We start from the raw sequence: 17,484 nt of genomic DNA, 5'->3' as shown, positions 1-17,484 counted from the left end.
GTAGCTCCTTATTGAATCGGGTCACATACTGTCTTAGTGATTTTCCCTCTGCTTGTTGAATGTTGAAAAGATGACTGGTTGGCTTCTTGTGTCTTTGCCCCCCAATGAAATGACGAACAAAACCCTTGCTGAGTTGTTCAAAATCTGCAATAGTTCCTGGGGCTATCTTGTTGAACCATACTCTCTCCTTTTAGTATCATTGGGAATGCCCTGTACATCACCTCATCTGAGGTCCTCTGCAACAGCATCAGTGTCTTGAATGATTCAATGTGATCCAAGGGATCCTTGGAACTGTCATATGATTCCAATTGTGGGAGACGAAATTTTGGTGGGAGGGGACGATTTAGTGGTGAATGGTGAGTTCGTCCTTTGAATCATCCCATCCAAATTCTCCCCGTCTTTATCCTTCATGGCACTTTTTAACTCATCCATCTCTTTCCTCATGTTGCGAAGCTCATTCTCCATCCTGGAGGAATCTTCTCTCAAGGTCCTGTCTCGCTTGTTGGCTTGGGAATTTGATTTTTCTTCATTTTGATTTTCTGCTGTTCGCCGACGTTCTGCGTTTTGAGATTCCATTGTCTTTCACAGCTCTTCATTCTGGTGAGTCAGCTCTTCCACATTAGTTAGGAGGGCCTGGATTTGCTGTTGTTGCACAGCATCTGGCTGTTGTGCAATTTCTGGTTCCATCTCGTACTTCGAGGAACTCTTTTGTCACTGGGAAAGATGGCTCGAATGATTAGCGTTTCCTACAGATGGCGCCGAACTGATGATGCAAAAAATCAGTAGTTGAGTTCCTTGTTGGAGTGGATGGAGGAAGCTGTGATTGAGGTCATCTCTATTGGAGAAAAACCTACAAAATGAACTGGGTGGAAGAGTAACACGTTGGTGTGGCGTTAGCCAAACCACTTTCGATGCTTAAGTCAGTAAGGGAGAAATATTTTTGAGAGAATTGTTTGGAGAGTGATTTTTGTAAAGTATGTTGTGTGTATCTTTAACTTCTGTTGCCTTCTCTTTTATAGTTGTGTGCCTAATTAATGGGTAATGAATCGCTATATTTATGTTCAACGGCTAGTGCGTTACAAAATCTTTGTCTAAAGTTCACAGCTCACTTTGTGACCGTTGCTCTGTCCATTATATTTTGTCATTAATGAGTGTAATAAATGCGTAACGTCTTCTCTTGGTTATCGTAAATTTCTGACTCATTAGGTCCTATGCACATTCATGAGATTAGATAGGATATTTTTCAGCCCAAAGACTAAAATCATATAATTTTTAATTGGTTTCTTAAAGAATATAGAGTTAAAACTTAAAACATGTGAGCTACAACAACAAATTGGTTTCGGAATCCAAAGCCCATGCCTTTGGGAAAGCCTACTGATATGGAGTATAGAGCGAATGCACAGTGCAAGCATGACAAACACAATTAAGTGATTAACAATTTCTATAAACACACTAAAACCAAATTGCAAACAATACATAAAAATAGTGTAGCCACAGATACATAATAGAACTTTGTATCGATATAACAACTACAATCCATCTCACCATAAACTCTAATGACAATATTGAGAGACAAAACACCATCAAAAAGCTTTGTTAATCTTTTCTTGCTGAGTTGAAATCAGTATTATTTACAGGTCATCACCAACCATGACTGCATAAGGTCCTACAAGAATTTAAAAACTATTAATGGTTTGTTTGGATGGCATAGATTTGGATTTAGATTTGGATTTGGATTTGGATTTGAAGGAGCCCAAATCCAAATCCTTTGTTTGGGTAAGTTAAAAGAAATGGATTTGGATTTGGCCCAAATCCATCTTGGATTTCAGGGGTCCAAATCCATGGATTTGAAATCACCTCACAAACCCAAGAATTTAGAAATCCATCGCCTCACTCACTCTGTTTCACTCTGGGCTCTCCGTGTCTCTCTTCCTAGCTGCAACTCACAAGCTCTTCTTCCAATTCTCTCTCAGCAACTTCAGGTTTGTTCCTCTCAACTCTTATCTTCCTTTTTAACATCTCTAATTCTCTCTTTCAACTAAATCTAAATCGACAAAGGTTGTAGGTTTTTCCAGTGGGTTTTATTTGATTTGATTTTTTTTTTTTGTGGGTTTGTTGGGGTTTCATTTGATTTGTTTGTGGGTTTTGTTTGATTTGTTAGTTTATCTTGTTTCATTGTATTTTCAATTATTTGTTTTGGGTTTGTCTTTACTTTCTATATGTATTTTCGTTTGTGGGTTTGGAATGCAAATTATGTGTGTGATGAAATGCTTTTATGAACAGTCTACGAGTTGTGAAGTAATAAGTGAGAGAATATTCATTTGAAAAAAATGAGAACTTACCATAACATCTGTATTTGATCATGGACATGGTTTTGGGGTTATCCACATTTGGTTCAGCCATGGGGATAAGGAATGACTCATGGTTTTGTGGTGGTGTTGAAAGGTTTTGTTATGGCAGATGTACTAGTTTAGTTATCATGAACTGGGTTGAGCCCCAGTTTGATGGGGGGTAGTGTGGTGAGGGTGTGTTTGGCTGTACCAAAGATGATTTGACTATGGAGGAGGCTTGATCTTTTTGGTTCAGCTAGTGGTATAGATTTATTTGGTTGAATAGAAGTTGAACTAGCCATTAATTAATTGCATAGAGAGAGAGAGAGAGATCAATGAAATGGGATGTGTTTATTTATCTATCTCTGAGTTTTTTTTGCTCATGCTGAATTTTTTATGTGGGAGTAAGCTTTATATAGACAATTGGGGATGACAGAGAGTGAGTTTGGATCAAGAGTTTTTAGATTCAATAAGGAGTTTTTGTAAAACCTGTTATTTACACACCTTGCACATCAACTTTTTACAGATTAATGAATAGGAAAAAAGCACAATCATAAGACCTACCACACACACAATCATATATGGTAACAAATGAACACTTTCTTCAATTTCTTCTTTTTGATAGAGTTTGGGCTGGCTTATGCTACTGTTTGAAATTGTGACAATGGACCTTGAGTTATTCAGGAAATGTGAAAAGTTTGGACAGAAAAAAGAAGTTTGGACAGAAAAATGGCCTAATTAACTTACTATAAGACATATACTCCCTGAACTGAAACCTAGGACTAGGTCCTAGGAAGCTAGGAATTTGTATCAAGCACATATCCCAAGACTAATAGCAAGATAGAATAAAATTTCTTGCAAAATTATCTCATCTCACACAAAGATTACAATAGGAAAAATTGTTAGGTTGATAGCATATTGCTTTGAAAGTCTGAATGATTGTGCACATTGGATAAATATGAATGTCTAAGTCTAGCGAATCAGTCACGTTGTTGCTTATTTTCTATACTATATTAGTTATTCAATTTCTTCTTTTTAGTTTGTGCATATGTGTGTGTTTGTGAACTGTGAAGTCAAATTGCTTTCTTGCTTTCTTTTTAGTTTGTGTATATATGTGTGTGTGTTTGTGTATATTGGTTACATTACTCTCCTATGTCAACTAGATACACTTCCTTACTCTATGATAGGCCAAAAATGGATTGACCTCTTGTGATTGAAATTAATTAATCAATTAGCCAAGTTATTAATTAATTAATTGATCATGCAAATGCATGGTAGCACAAATAAATCACCAATAAACTAATTATGCAGCGGAAAATAAATAACACGGTGACTTGTTTACGAATGAGGAAAACCTAATGGCAAAAACCCCACTGGGTGATTTTCAGGTCACCACTCCTGACATTCCACTATTATCACAACAAGCAGTTACAAGTACAGGAATCCCAAGTACCTTACCAACCTACAGTTGAACCCTTACCCTAATATCCAATTGGACTTGTTCTGTAGTGACAATTTCCCTTTCGATGCACAGCTCCCAAGTACGTGACTAACCAATTGCGTGGATCCCAGTACGCGACTTTAATCACCAACTAAGAAGGTTGATGGTTGCAAAGTTTTTTAGTTCATCTACACGATGAAGATCAAGAAAATGCTTGGTTACAAAACCCTACGGTGCACATAGACAGCAACTTCTTCAAGAGAAAGAGATGAACTAGGGCAAGAACTTCGTCTCCGGTCACAATTTACTTGAATAGAGTTTGCTCAATGCTTGTGCAACTTGTGAACTGTTTGACGGCCCTTAAAACAATCCTTTTGTATGTCTAGGGTTAGGAGAAAAGAAAGCCCAAAGACACATTCATGGACCCTAAGAAAATTAGATCAGAATTCTGAAATTCTTAAACCTCGACAAATAGAAGGTGTCAAGCAGGTGTCGAGCACACGGGTTGAACAACTTCCTTAAACCTCGACACATGCTAGCTGTTGAGCTTTAGTAATTTTGCACTTTCAGCTTGTTTTCTTGGACAGACTTGAAGGCTTCAACACTTGATCTTGAAACATGATTTCTTGAAGTATTTAAACACATCCTATATCTACCAAATTACAAGTAAATTGCGTTTTGTCAAAGGATTAGCCAATTACATAAAATAATGACATATGTTCCTAACAAGTGAATCACATATGTCTTAACAATCTCCCCCTTTGGCTATCCGTGACAAAACCACAACAAACAAATGAGCACATGAGAGAAGTCATAAATCATTCAACTCATACTCACTTGTTGAATACAATAAAATCTATCCTAACAAAAACTCTTGAAAAACTTTGCAAGAAGAGAGTTTATGGTAAGTAGACTTTGACAACCTATATTTCTGAAACACTTTAAACAAAACTCATCAATGCATCTTTGTGTGAAACAGAAATAATAGATTGCATACAAGCATAAGAAACATGTGTATAAAGAGAAAAAAGAAACAACACATGTAAGGGGTAGGTGAAAGAAACATACATCAACATATATAAAGAAGATAAGTACAATGTATGTCAAAAGTGGTCACAAGACCTAATGTACAAGTACAATGTATCTATAAAAGAAAGAAAAGAAAAGATACATAATATCCTCACTACATCCCTCAAAACATATCAACACTTCCCCTAACAAAATGGTCCTATACTAACTTTCCTCCTAAGAATGAGTACTCTCATATCCAAAATTACTCACCCTTTTTATCACGAGTGACAAAGGGTAAGAGTGTCAAGTAGACATCTCATCGGTAGAGCTAGCATCTCCATCATCATCATCCTCAGAAGCATCATCGTCATCACCATCATCATCATCAGAATCAGAATCAAAAGAAGGTGGTGAAGGAGTAGCCTCGGGAGCAAATCCACCCATGGTTGCCTGTTGTCGTGCAATACGGCCAACACGGACGTTCATCTGATACATCTCTATGGAGAGTGTATCTAGATGAGCATCCATGCGCTAAAGCTGCGCCATGATGTCTCCTAGTGACATATCGCCTGAAGAAGATGAGGGAGCGGATGTGGATGGAGTAGAACGGGATGGAGTTGAACAGGAGGGAGGAGTTGCTGAATCCGACTGCCTCGACCGAAATTGCACCTCGCTACATGTAAAGTTGTGATTTACAACTATGTTTTATGTTGGCTTTGTTCCATGACAAAAAGTGTTGTAATTGCTCTAATTTTGTTCCTTGTATTTTGTGGGATTCTATTGTATTGGGTTTAGTATTAAGTTGGTGAAGACTCAAGCTTAAATGAAGAATCAGTGGATTTCGCGAGAAGCTCGCGAGAAGCTAAGCCGTGAAAGAGCACGTGAGGAGCACATGACTGGAAGCTGAAGAGTCGTGCCAGGCTGTCGTTTTCGCGATTGTCTCATGAGTAAAGCCTTCTCGCGAGACAGTCACGAAACATTTTGCCTGGAGGATTTTTAAGTGTGACTTCCCTACCCTTCACCCATACTATATATATCCTAATTACCCACAAATGTAAATGAGGTCATTCAGAGAGAAAAATCCTAGATAGGTTTTCTACAACACATACACCCATCTTTTAGAGAGAGAGCTACTCATCCTTAGTGAGAATTCATTGTAGTCTCTTCTCCTTCCCTCTCCCATTATCATACCTTGAGAGGAGATTTGTACCCAAATACAATCCACACCTTTTTAGAGTGTAGTGAGTGTTTTTGGAGTTGCTGGGAAGCATTGGAAGAAGCCAAGGATGGCAGATGCAACATGGAGCTTGTTGCGGGATCCGGAGAGCTAGACAAGACACGGTTCCGAGAAGCCTTCTTGGAGTAGGAGCTTAGAGGGCTTAGGTATAGCGGGTAGATTAGGCTTGGAGGGTCTCTTGATAACCCATGTATCCCAACTGATTGTCTAGTGGATTGATTACCACTTGGAGGGTGGTAGAGAGGTTTTTCGCCGAGATTTTTTGGTTTCCTCTTCGATAACATATCGGTGTGTTATCTGTGTTTGCTTTCTTCTTCCCTACTATTTTGCATTTCATTTTATTGCTGTGATTATATGAATATGTGTTAGAGTAGCTTGTTTGTTTATCCGCTCGCATTTACACTATTCCGCACTTAGAATTAAGTTAGTGTAAAATCTATCGAGCCGTAACTTTTATTTGGGGGTCTAAATAGCTCTTGTGTTTTTAACACATTTTCGAGCTTTCACTACGTTTAATGATAGTGTAGTCTATGGCACACATGACAGAAAAATGGTCGGAAGAGGGAAAAGGAACAGAAAAATGGCGTACTATCCTCGTGATAGCGGAAGGAAAGATGAGCTTATCACAGGACGTCGAATCTAGATGAACATCTATAATAGAAAGAATAAAATGAAAAGGAAAGTCTATAGTAAGATGCTCAAGAAGAGACAATAAAAACCGATCATGAGGCTCTATGATGGAGTTGTAGTGAGAGAGTGGATGGAGTACAAAAGTTATCACCATGTTAATGAATCTAGGACCTTTAGCAAAAGGCTTACATGGTGTAAACTGACGATCACCCCAATTAGAAGGGTGCTCGCAGAAAGCAGCCATGAGCTCGTCTTTGGACACAGTTCGCAGACGCTCACAACTAGGATAGTCAGGAAACTCTATCCTAGGAACACGAAGCACATCTTCAACATGCTGCGGTGTGACAAGAATGGCGTACCTCAAACGCGAGTGAAGAAAAGAGGTACTGAACAATCTATCCCGTGCATGTTGGAGTAAAACTCCTAGATAACCACGAGAGGACAAGTGACCAGGACGTCACATAGTGACTCCCATTCTCGACTGTGAATGATAGTGGGAAGGTCAGTGTCGGTGAAGTTTGCCAAAATGACTTGGCGTTCCAAATGAACACCTCGTCTAGAAAAGTTCTCCGAGAATGCCTTGTGGGCATCATCATCACGGAACCGAAGAGAGAGAGAGGAGCAAAATCAGAAGATGAAGAAGCTTCGGAACGAAGAGGGTTCCGAGCTGGAGTAGATTTACGCTTAGGTGCCATAGACACAACTAATGTAAATAGAAAGAGAGGGAGAGAAGAAAGACAATTAGAAAAGTACCAAGCAAGTCCAATAAAACAATTATATTGAAAAGAGAGTACGTATGCATGGGAAATGCATGAACATGTGACATGCAAAAGAAATTTCATCATGGGCTCAGCCCAATCCAAACCTATCAGCACACAAACAGTTTGCATACATCTAAATGCATGACAACATTATTATAATGCTAATGTGATGCAATGTATGAGATTTTAACTCATTTAAGTGAAAACCCATCCCAAAATTTCAACAATAACTCATCAATTTTGAAAAACCCCAAAATTTTTCAAAAACCCCAATACCTAGGTTTCAAAACATGAAATGCATGAAGAATGAGAGATAAGAAGCTTACCAAGTGAAAAAAATCTTGAAAAAGCTTGAAGAAACCTTGAGGATCAAGATTGGAGTGAGATGAGATTGTTTTGGGAGAGAAAAGAGAGAGCTATCGAGAGAGAGATCGAACGAAATGAGGGTCGGATCGCACGAGGAAGAATAAATAGTGCCTCAGTAAATCTCGACAGATGAGGTGTCGAGCCATCTGTCGAGGAAGGTATCGAGAAAAATGGTCTTTGACAGATACAGGTATCGAGGAGGTGTCAAGGAACAAATCATCAGATACAAGAATAGAAGCTCGATCGATCTACTAGGTGTCAAGAAGCTATCGAAGAGGCAGGAACTTTCTCGATCGATCCACCAGGTGTCGAGAAGCTGTCGAGATTGCGATAAGAAAAAGCTGAAGAAGCTCGACAGACAGCAAGGTATCAAGGAGGTGTCGAGCTAGCTTTAAAAAGCAGTTTTTCGAGAAGAGAAAAACACAGACATGAATGCAATCCAACATGCAACTCAACCAATGATCCAATCAACATATTAAGCTCTCAAAATCATCTCTTAATAAGATTTTTAAGCACATGGATCTTCAAAAACACACACACACACTAAACAAGTCTAACCGATTTTATTTTTCAAAAACAAGTCTAGACAGTTTAGTGAGTATACATTAACACATGTAAAACCTAGTGATGGCCAAATCACATACCTGCACATGTATCAAGAGTAGCAAAGAATATTGCGTGTTGTGTGTGAAAAACATCGTAAGATTGCATAAGTGTATACATGTTATGATGATTTGAGATATGAGAAAATCACTTTAACTCACACACAATCATAACTACTTGATGGGGACTATCACCTTCGAGGTACATCCTATAATTCCCACATCTCCTAGAATACACGCTTGCAATCATATTTAAAGCATTTTTGATCTTTTTGCTTTTTATTTTTCTTTGCATATTTTTCTTTTAAGTAAATCATGCATGGGCATATAAGAGATAGAAAAGAAAATACCCAATGATGATAAGCATTTGACATTCCAATTTTGCTATGCCGAAGTACGCAAATGTCATTGACACTGCACTTTTGCTATGCTGAAGCATATAGGTGTCATATTATGATTGGCAGACAACAGTGGTGAGATGGTTATTTATGCCATTCTCTTAGGATTTTTTAGTCTTTATCGTCAAAAAGAGTGATACGAGTGTTAAGTACAAGAGATAACTTAATCTTACTTATCACAAACAAGAGCCACAAAGCTCACTTGTTTAGTTATGCATAGAGATGCTCATCTAAGTTACAAGAGATACAAAGTTTAGAAAATTTTGTTTCAATGGCCATCCAAGGCACACAAGTACCAATGTACACAAAACACACACTGTTTTTGTATTTTTCTGATTTTTCATTTTTTTTATATGAAAAACAAAACAAAACAAAACAGAAAAATAACCAAACAAAAACATGTTAAACAAATCAAAGCATAAAAACTAGATTGACTCAAAACTAGAAAGCAAAACATACAAGTAATTCACACACAAAAACAAGAAGAGAGAAAGAGAAAAGTGATAGAATCACTTGGAGCCCTTTTCCTTCCACATCTTGGAAGAACCTTTCCGTCTAGCAAACCCTTGAATCGGCGGTGAGGGGGAAGAATTAAAACCGTTCAAGTTAGAAAGGAATATGAGGGCTTTGAGAAGATCTCCAAGAGGAGCAAGAGAGGATTGAAGTTGATTCTGGCTTGCAGATGCTATCATGCCGTTGCTCTGTTGAGTGGCTAGCCACTTATAGCAATTTGGTCGAGTATGACCGGCTGCTCCACAATGATGACAGAGATGCTGCTTCTTCTGTTTAGGCTTTTGAGAGTTAGCCTTTTTAGCCCTAGGATTTTTTACATATTTCTTCTTAAGCTTAGGGGGTACTCCTAAGATAGATTTACCATTGTCTAAGTTCTCACTAGCTAATTCAGTTTTAATCTCATTTTTCTCAATTTTAACATTATTAGTAGGAGGAACAAAAACAGTAGTACTAGTAGAAGCAATATTAGAGGAAGAGAGACCATACCCTAAACTTGTTCGATCTGAAGCAGATTTCTAAATGCTGAGCATCTCATCAAGCTTTGCACTTGAAGTCCTCTCCAATTGAGCTCTAACTTGAAATAGTTTCGCTTCAAACTTCTTGGTCTTCTCAGCCAAGAAATTGTTCTCGAACCTCAGTGCTCCAATAGTCTAATTAGCCTCATCAAACTTTATGGAAAGCTCCCCACGATCAAGTTCCACATCACTGAGCTTCTTGGTGGTTAGCCTATACAGTTTCTCATGCTTCTCAGAAAGCTTGAACAATTTTTCATAGGCTGTATGGATGTCATCTTGATCATCCAACTTCTCAAACTTGGATTCCACCAATTCCTCTTCTTCAACCACATCTTCAACAATCCCATTAGTAGGATTAACAGTGGCGGTGAAGGCATTCAAGATTCCGTCATCCTCATTGTCGGAATCATCCTCAGGCTCGGTGTCACTCAAGGTAGTAGCAAGTGCCTTGCTCTTCCCAATGCTATTGAGATATGTAGGACACTCATGTTTCATGTGACCGAAGCCTTGACACCCAAAGCACTTAGGTACTACTGGAACAGTGTACTGACCACCATCTCTAGCATCCTTCTTCCCTTTATCTTGACTCTTGAACTGAGAGGAACTAGATTGCTTGCGGTCCTTATCAAAGCCCTTTCCATTGGCATTCTTCATAAACTTCTTGAATTGCCTAGTGATGTAGGACTTCATCTTGGAATCTTCATCGTCGGAAGACTCATCTGTGTCACTGCTCTTGGCCTTCAAAGCCATGCTCTTGCCTTTACCCGACTTGCCTATTCTTGTTAACCCTAGCTTGTAGGTTTGCAAGTTTCCAACTAGCTCAATCAAAGGAATCTTGTCCATATCCTTTGATTCCTCTATCGCCGTGATCTTGGCATGGAATCCCTCGGGTAGAGATTTGAGCACCTTCTTTACAATCTTGGGTTCAAGAATGGTTTCCCTAAGATTGAAGGCTAAGTTCACTATGTCCTTTAGCTTGGCATAGAACTCATCGAATGACTCATCCTCCTCCATCTTTGTCTCTTCAAAGCTTGTAGTGAGCCTCTGAAGTTTTGAATCCTTGACAGCCTTTGTACCCTCATAGGTTGTCTGGAGGATGGTCCATGCTTCCTTAGCAGTTTCAGTAGAGGATATCTTCTTGAACTCGTCATTGGTGACCGCATTGAATAAAGCATTCAATGCCCTGTTGTTGAAGTTTGCCGCCTTGATCTTGGCTTCATCCTAATCGGCCGGCGCTTCCTTTGGCTTAGTCCAGCCAATCTTGACAGCTTGCCACACCTTTTCATCTAAATACTACAAGAAAGCTCTCATGCATACTTTCCAGTATGTATAGTTAGTGCCATCAAATAAAGGAGGTATAATTAATGACTGTCCTCTATCCATGATAAACACGGGTCAATAGATCAACACAGCAAAGATTAAACCTAATCAGAGTGTGCCTGCTCTGATACCAATTGATAGGCCAAAAACGGATTGACCCCTTGTGATTGAAATTAATTAGCCAAGTTATTAATTAATCAATTTATCACGCAAACGCGTGGTAGCACAAACAAATCACCAATAAACTAATTATGCAGCGGAAAATAAATAACACGGTGATTTGTTTACGAATGGGGAAAACCTAACGGCAAAAACCCCATCGGGTGATTTTCAAGTCACCACTCCCGAAACTCCACTATTATCACAACAAGCGGTTACAAGTAAATGAATCCCAAGTACCTTACCAACTTACAGTTGAATCCTTACCCTAATACCCAATTGGACTTGTTCTGTAGTGGCAGTTTCCATTTCGATGCACGGCTCCTAAGTACGTGACTAACCAATTGCACGGATCCCAGTATGTGACTTCAATCACCAACTAAGAAGGTTGATGGCTACAAAGTTCTCCAGTTCATCCACACGATGAAGATCAAGAAGAAGCTTGATCACAAAACCCTACGGTGCACATACACAACAACTTCTTCAAAAGAAAGAGATGAACTAAGGCAAGAACTTCTTCTCCGTTCATAATTTACTTGAACAGAGTTTGCTCAATGCTTGTGCAACTTGTGAATTGTTTGACGGCCCTTAAAACAATCATTTTATGTGTCTAGGGTTAGGAGAAAAGAAAGCCCAAAGACACATTCATGGATCCCAAGAAAATCAGATCAAAATTTTGAAATTCTTAAACCTCGATAGATAGGAGGTGTCGAGCAGCTGTCGAGCAGCTGTCGAGCAGGTGTCGAGCACACGAGCTGAACAACTTCCTTAAACCTCGACACATGCTAGCTGTTGAGCTTTAGTAATTCTGTACTTTTAGCTTGTTTTCTTGGATAGACTTGAAGGCTTCAGCACTTGATCTTGAAACATAGTTTCTTGAAGTATTTAAACACATCCTAAATCTACTCAATTACAAGTAAAGTGCGTTTTGTCAAAGGATTAGCCAATTATATAAAATAATGACATATGTTTCTAACAAGTGAATCACATATGTCCTAACACTCTACCTCTTATTCTCTTGCTCATCTTTGTTTTCTGATTGTTATGCAAACTGGAAGCTTTTAGTTTGTACAGTAAAATCAACTATATATAGGGTCTATAATAGAACTTTGATCGAATAACTTCAAATTTTGGATGGCGAATCATTAGAATTTTCAAGTTGAAGTTTAATTCTGCGCACCTATGCGGCTATGCCCATTTTATTTTTCCATTATTTGGAAATGAAACAAGTACTTCCTCTCAGCTGTGCTAAAGAATTTTTTTTTTCTCTCTTTATTTTTTGGAAATGTTCAACAACAACAACAGCAAAAAGTATTATTGAAAGTTGCTGATGTATACTATCATTTTTGAGTTCCTTCTCCGAAAGAATGGGGTTCAATTTTTAAGAGGTTGAAGGTTCTGAATTTTGGTTGTTGGAGTATATGGAACATGGCTGAGAATTCTATTGGAAATATTAAACTGTTGGGATAAGAGAATTACTTTCTATTCACAAGTTGGAGATTCTTCTGAGCTCTTTTTTTTTTTGTGTGGCCTTTTTAGTGGATTTTTGAGGCTGTTTCTAGGTATTTTTCTAGTATGATTTATAGAGGGTAATTTGAGGGTCTTTGTGAGGTTTTTCAGTAGAGTTTTGTGTAATTTGCAGGGATGTTTTACTGGTTTTTGGTGGTGTTTAGAGCTAGCTTTGCAGTGGGGTTTTAAGTGAGCTCTTGGCTGGGTTTCACTGACTGTTTGTGATTAATTTTCTGGTTTTTGGGATTTTCTATTACGAATTAGTAGATTTCAATAGTTAACTCACTACTTGTTTAATTATGTTAACTCACTGCTTGTGTATTTTAAAATTTTTTTTTTTTAATTTTAGAAAAATGCAAAAGTGGGTGCTTATAAAAACATAATTATTGACAATTGGGAAGACATTGAGATCTTGTGTGGGAGGGATAGAGCTACTAGCATTGGTGTAGAACATAGGGAGGATGCAGTTGAAGTTACAACCGAGAAAGGAGAAAATGAGGTGAATTCTCCCATTGCACATCATTTATGTCAATATTTGTTATCAACAAGTTCTGCAGCTAAGCCTTATCAAAGAAAAAAAGGAGTAGGAAAGATCCATTAGTTGAAGTTGTTGCAGATATTAGTTCCACTCTTAAAGAATATTGTTCCTCACTTTTAATTGTTAAGAACTTTAGAATAATTTTTTAATTGGATATTTTGAATGTTGTGAAAAAACACATGCATTTGGGTTCTCTCTATGTTGATATAGAACATTTTTGTTGTCAATAGTTGGCAAGACGTTTCATCTTGACAATTGGATTATCAATGGGTTTTTCATTACCTCATGTATTTATTAATTGGATCATCAATGGCTTCTTCATTACTTTATGTATTTATTAAAATTGTTACTAAAATTAAAATGTAGAAGGATTGAGAAAATTAATAATTAAAAAATGTATTTTATTGATCTTAAATCCAAATCCAAATTCAAATCCAAATTTAGGTATCCAAACAATGGAATTTCAAATGATGAATTTCAAATCCTTTATTGTTTAAAATGACCCAAACAAGGAATTTTTAAATTAATGGATTTCAAATTCAAATCCAAATCCAAATGTTGTCATCCAAACATAATCTAAGTGATTCTTGTTTGAGATATAAAACCAGCTGATGAAATAGAATAACACTAATCAACTTAGTAATTATATAGGAAAAACTTACATCGAGATATGTTGTTTTCGGAATGTACAAATTAAGAAATACCCAAGCCTATACCACATGAACACGTGCACCAAGGGGGGGCAGGGTAAGTTACCTAAGCACATTCCTTTGCTAGCAAATATTATAATAATAAGATCTAGCTATTTAACAAAGGAAAAATGTAAAGAGAAGATACCATGTTCCAAAAGATAATAAGAAAATATAAATATTGCACAACTCAGAGTACAAGAAAGAACACAAATGCATAATGGCATGAACTGATTAACTGCTTTTCAAAACCAAAATAAAACAGTCATCAATGAGCTATAATGGAGTCAAAATCTCTTATATGCTTACATAGAAGAAGAATCATCAAATACATTGAATGCTTATCCCATCAGACACCACATAAAACCCCATAACCAACACAGGGTTGGGTAGACCACACCATTTAAAAAAAATATATAACAACAATAACAACAACAGGGGGGCTTATGTGAAGCTAGTGTACTGTGTACGTTGTCTATCAGCCTAACTTTTATGTGTACATGTTGACCAGTATGTGATCAGAAACACTTTCACACCTTAGGTAGGGGTGGCAAAATTAGACACTACTCGCGAACCTGACACGAAATTAGTAGGGTATAGGTTGAGGCTTAATGGGTTCGTATCAAATTTGGGTTGACATGTCTGACTCGTTTAATTAAATGACATTTTATCAATATACTCTTCAAACCTTAGGTATATAAACTTATTAGTTGTTATGGTTTATTTTCTTTGACATGTTATGATTGATTATTTGTGATTTTGAGATATACTTTAGTTTTGAATTATTATTTGTGATGCAGTTACTCGTTAGCTTTGAATTTTATATTAAAAATATTTATTCGCTTGATTTTTCATAATTCATATCAATTTGATTAATACTAAAATTAGTTTTTTTATTTTTTCCGTTTTGATAAAATCTAATAAACAGGTCAACACAACTGACCTGTTTAATAGATGGGTTGTGTTAGAGTTGAAGAATCCTGATCCCTTTAATAAACATGTCAGATTAGGGTTGATCTATATAGTAGAATACTCATGAGTCGACACAACACGAACCTGACACGCGAACACAATGCAAAAAAAAAAAAAAAAAAAAAATCATCCAAAACTAAACAAATTCATTGTTGTCATTTGGAGGGGGTGGGGCTGGGGTGGCTCCGGTAGAGTAGTAGTAAATGGGTTTGGGGTGAGTGATGGGGCTGTGGTCGGTTTGGGGTCAGAGCTGGGGTCAAGGTTAGAGGGTTTGGGAATGGCTTGCTCTTGGTGTTGGTGTTGGTGAGAATGGCATATGAGAAGTGGTGTTAGTGAGAATGAAATAAGAGAAGTGTCTCATAGAGAGACGAGAGCTCTGGCGAAATGCTACTAATGCCATCTCATATAAAAAGGAAATGAAATGATGAAGATGACAACAAAAATTAGAGATTAATATCTAGGGATTTAGACACCCTATTTCATTTTATAAAGAGACCTTAGGGTTTTTTTGGGGGGGGGGGGGGGGTAAATAAGTCATTTAGTATTGTAGTAATTAATAAGGTTAGTTGTCAAGTGTAGTAATTAAGTCCTAAAATTCATTTGATTATCCATAACTAAATTAAACGGCACACACTGGTCATTTGAGTGGAGTTGGGGTGTGCTTTTGTGTTAGAACCCATTTCCCTCTCCCTTGTGTGTGTGTGTGTGTGTGTTTGTTTTGAAAAAAAAGAAAAAAAAAAGAATGGGTAATTGTCCCACATTGTTTAAGAGAGTGTGTTGTGTGTAGTATAACTTGCTCCACCCTCCCCTAAAAGTTATCATGGCTTTTGAGTGTAGTTGTGGTGTGCCTTTGTGTTAGAACCCATTTCCCTCTCCCTTGTGTGTGTGTGTGTTTGTTTCTCAAAAAAAAAAAAAAAAACAGCATGCACGGAAGTGACGAAACTAGTTTCTCAAAAAAAAAAAAAAAAGTTCTAGAGAGAAAACAAAATAATTATTTAGAACTTACTACTCGGTCCAGACTGGACTGGACTGGGCCGAAATTGGACCAAAGAGTAATCATATATATATATATATGTAAATTATTTTGAACTTACTATTCTGTCCAAATCGGTCCACATTGGATTGGACTGGACCAAAATGGACTGAAAAGTCTTAAATGAACCAAATAGTAATTATCTATATTTTAAAATCATATACATTTATTTAGAACTTACTGTTCGGTCTAGACTGATCGGACCGGACCTAACTGGACCGAAGAGTAATTATATATTATTATTTTTATTTTATAAAAATGAGTCTTTGTTTTCTATTAAGGAACTTGACAAAGTCAATGATGGCTTCCAAGTTAGTCTGTCATGGTTCTTCCATGGTAGCACTTCATGTTCCAACATGGAACATCAAACATGACTTGATGAGGTTTGATTGCCATTATATAGGAAATTCTTGTGGGAAAGAACAGATACTTGAAATGGTTTTAATTTGCTACATTTTCTATAACTACTCTTTCTTGGTTCTCTTTTCTAAGGTACTATATGCCTGTCCTTATGGGTAATAGCTAATTATCGAATTGAATTTTCACCGATTAATTAGAAACTTCTTTGTTTGCAGACTTGTAAATTGTATAGTTATTTGTTTTCCTATTTTATTATTGGTCCAAAAAATTCAAAAGTGGTTGAATTTCCTTTCATGGTGTCCATAATTGTTTTGAAAATCCAAATTCTACTTTCTTGATTTTTCCTTCACACTAACGGGTACTTGAAAGTTTAGTTGCATGTTTTTCATGTCAAATCACAATAATGTTACATTTTGTTTCAATCATAGGAGAGAATGGGAAGCAAATCAAATTGGGTTAATGTAAACGGCATCTGCTGGATATGACCATCGAGTAGCACATGAAGTATTCAAGAAGATGGGTGACAATTATAATGCTACGCTATTGGAAAAGTCCAAAGCAATGGTAGAAGCACTAGGTGTGTACACGGAAGTGAAAGCTCTTATGAGTTTGAGAAGCTTCATTTTAGGTGGACACTTTTGAAATGGAAATTTTAATGCTAGTTTTCTTTAAAAAAAACACTAATTACATGGAGAGGATGAAGTCTTGATAGTATAATTCATTCTTCAAATAGAAGAACAAGTGTGTGTTTGGCTCCAAATTAAAAAGCTAGCTTATTTTATTATTAAACTTATTTTTGCTACTATTCATAGGTCTCATTGCACTTTTTGGTACTATTCATAGGTCCCATTGTACTATTTCAACTAACTTTTATCTTTATTTACAGTATTTTAAGCAAAAAGTTTTCAGTTTCAGCAAAATAAGTGAATCCCAAACAGACCTTGTCTATTTAGATACCACTTATTGCTGAAAACTGAAAACACTGTAATAAAATAATTTTTAAATGTGTAAATAGTGCCGTGGGACTCATTTTTAAAGAAAATTTTGCTGAAAAAAGAGGTTTGTGGGTCTCGTGAATAGTGCATGGGACCCAAGTTTGG

At 37.0% G+C, this 17,484-nt stretch overlaps 1 protein-coding gene across 2 annotated transcripts; it reads left to right on the top strand.

Moving 5' to 3' along the window:
* Nucleotides 1–1,552: 1,552 nt before the first annotated feature.
* LOC126709988 (uncharacterized) lies at nt 1,553–17,111 on the top strand. 2 transcript variants are annotated; one of them, XM_050410369.1, is made up of 3 exons: nt 1,553–1,982; nt 13,142–13,291; nt 16,813–17,111. In XM_050410369.1, the coding sequence occupies exons 1-3, from the start codon at nt 1,791–1,793 to the stop codon at nt 16,867–16,869; spliced, it is 399 nt and encodes a 132-aa protein (XP_050266326.1). In that variant the 5' UTR covers nt 1,553–1,790; the 3' UTR covers nt 16,870–17,111. The 2 variants fall into 2 exon arrangements, with proteins under 2 accessions (XP_050266326.1, XP_050266325.1); XM_050410368.1 differs by lacking the exon at nt 16,813–17,111 and having other exon boundaries at nt 1,559–1,982; nt 13,142–13,624.
* Nucleotides 17,112–17,484: the final 373 nt, after the last annotated feature.

The sequence above is a fragment of the Quercus robur genome, chromosome 12 (genome assembly GCF_932294415.1).
Source record: "Quercus robur chromosome 12, dhQueRobu3.1, whole genome shotgun sequence".
Taxonomy (NCBI): Eukaryota; Viridiplantae; Streptophyta; class Magnoliopsida; order Fagales; family Fagaceae; genus Quercus; species Quercus robur.
This window is presented reverse-complemented; position numbering and strand designations above follow the sequence as displayed.

Excerpts from the sequence above, each read along its gene's own strand:
- LOC126709988 (XM_050410368.1), top strand. The coding sequence starts at position 1,791 with ATGGATTTGGATTTGGCCCAAATCCATCTTGGATTTCAGGGGTCCAAA. Across the intron at positions 1,983-13,141 it reads TTCTCTCTCAGCAACTTCAG|AAAAATGCAAAAGTGGGTGC; the intron begins GTTTGTTCCTCT and ends TTTTAATTTTAG.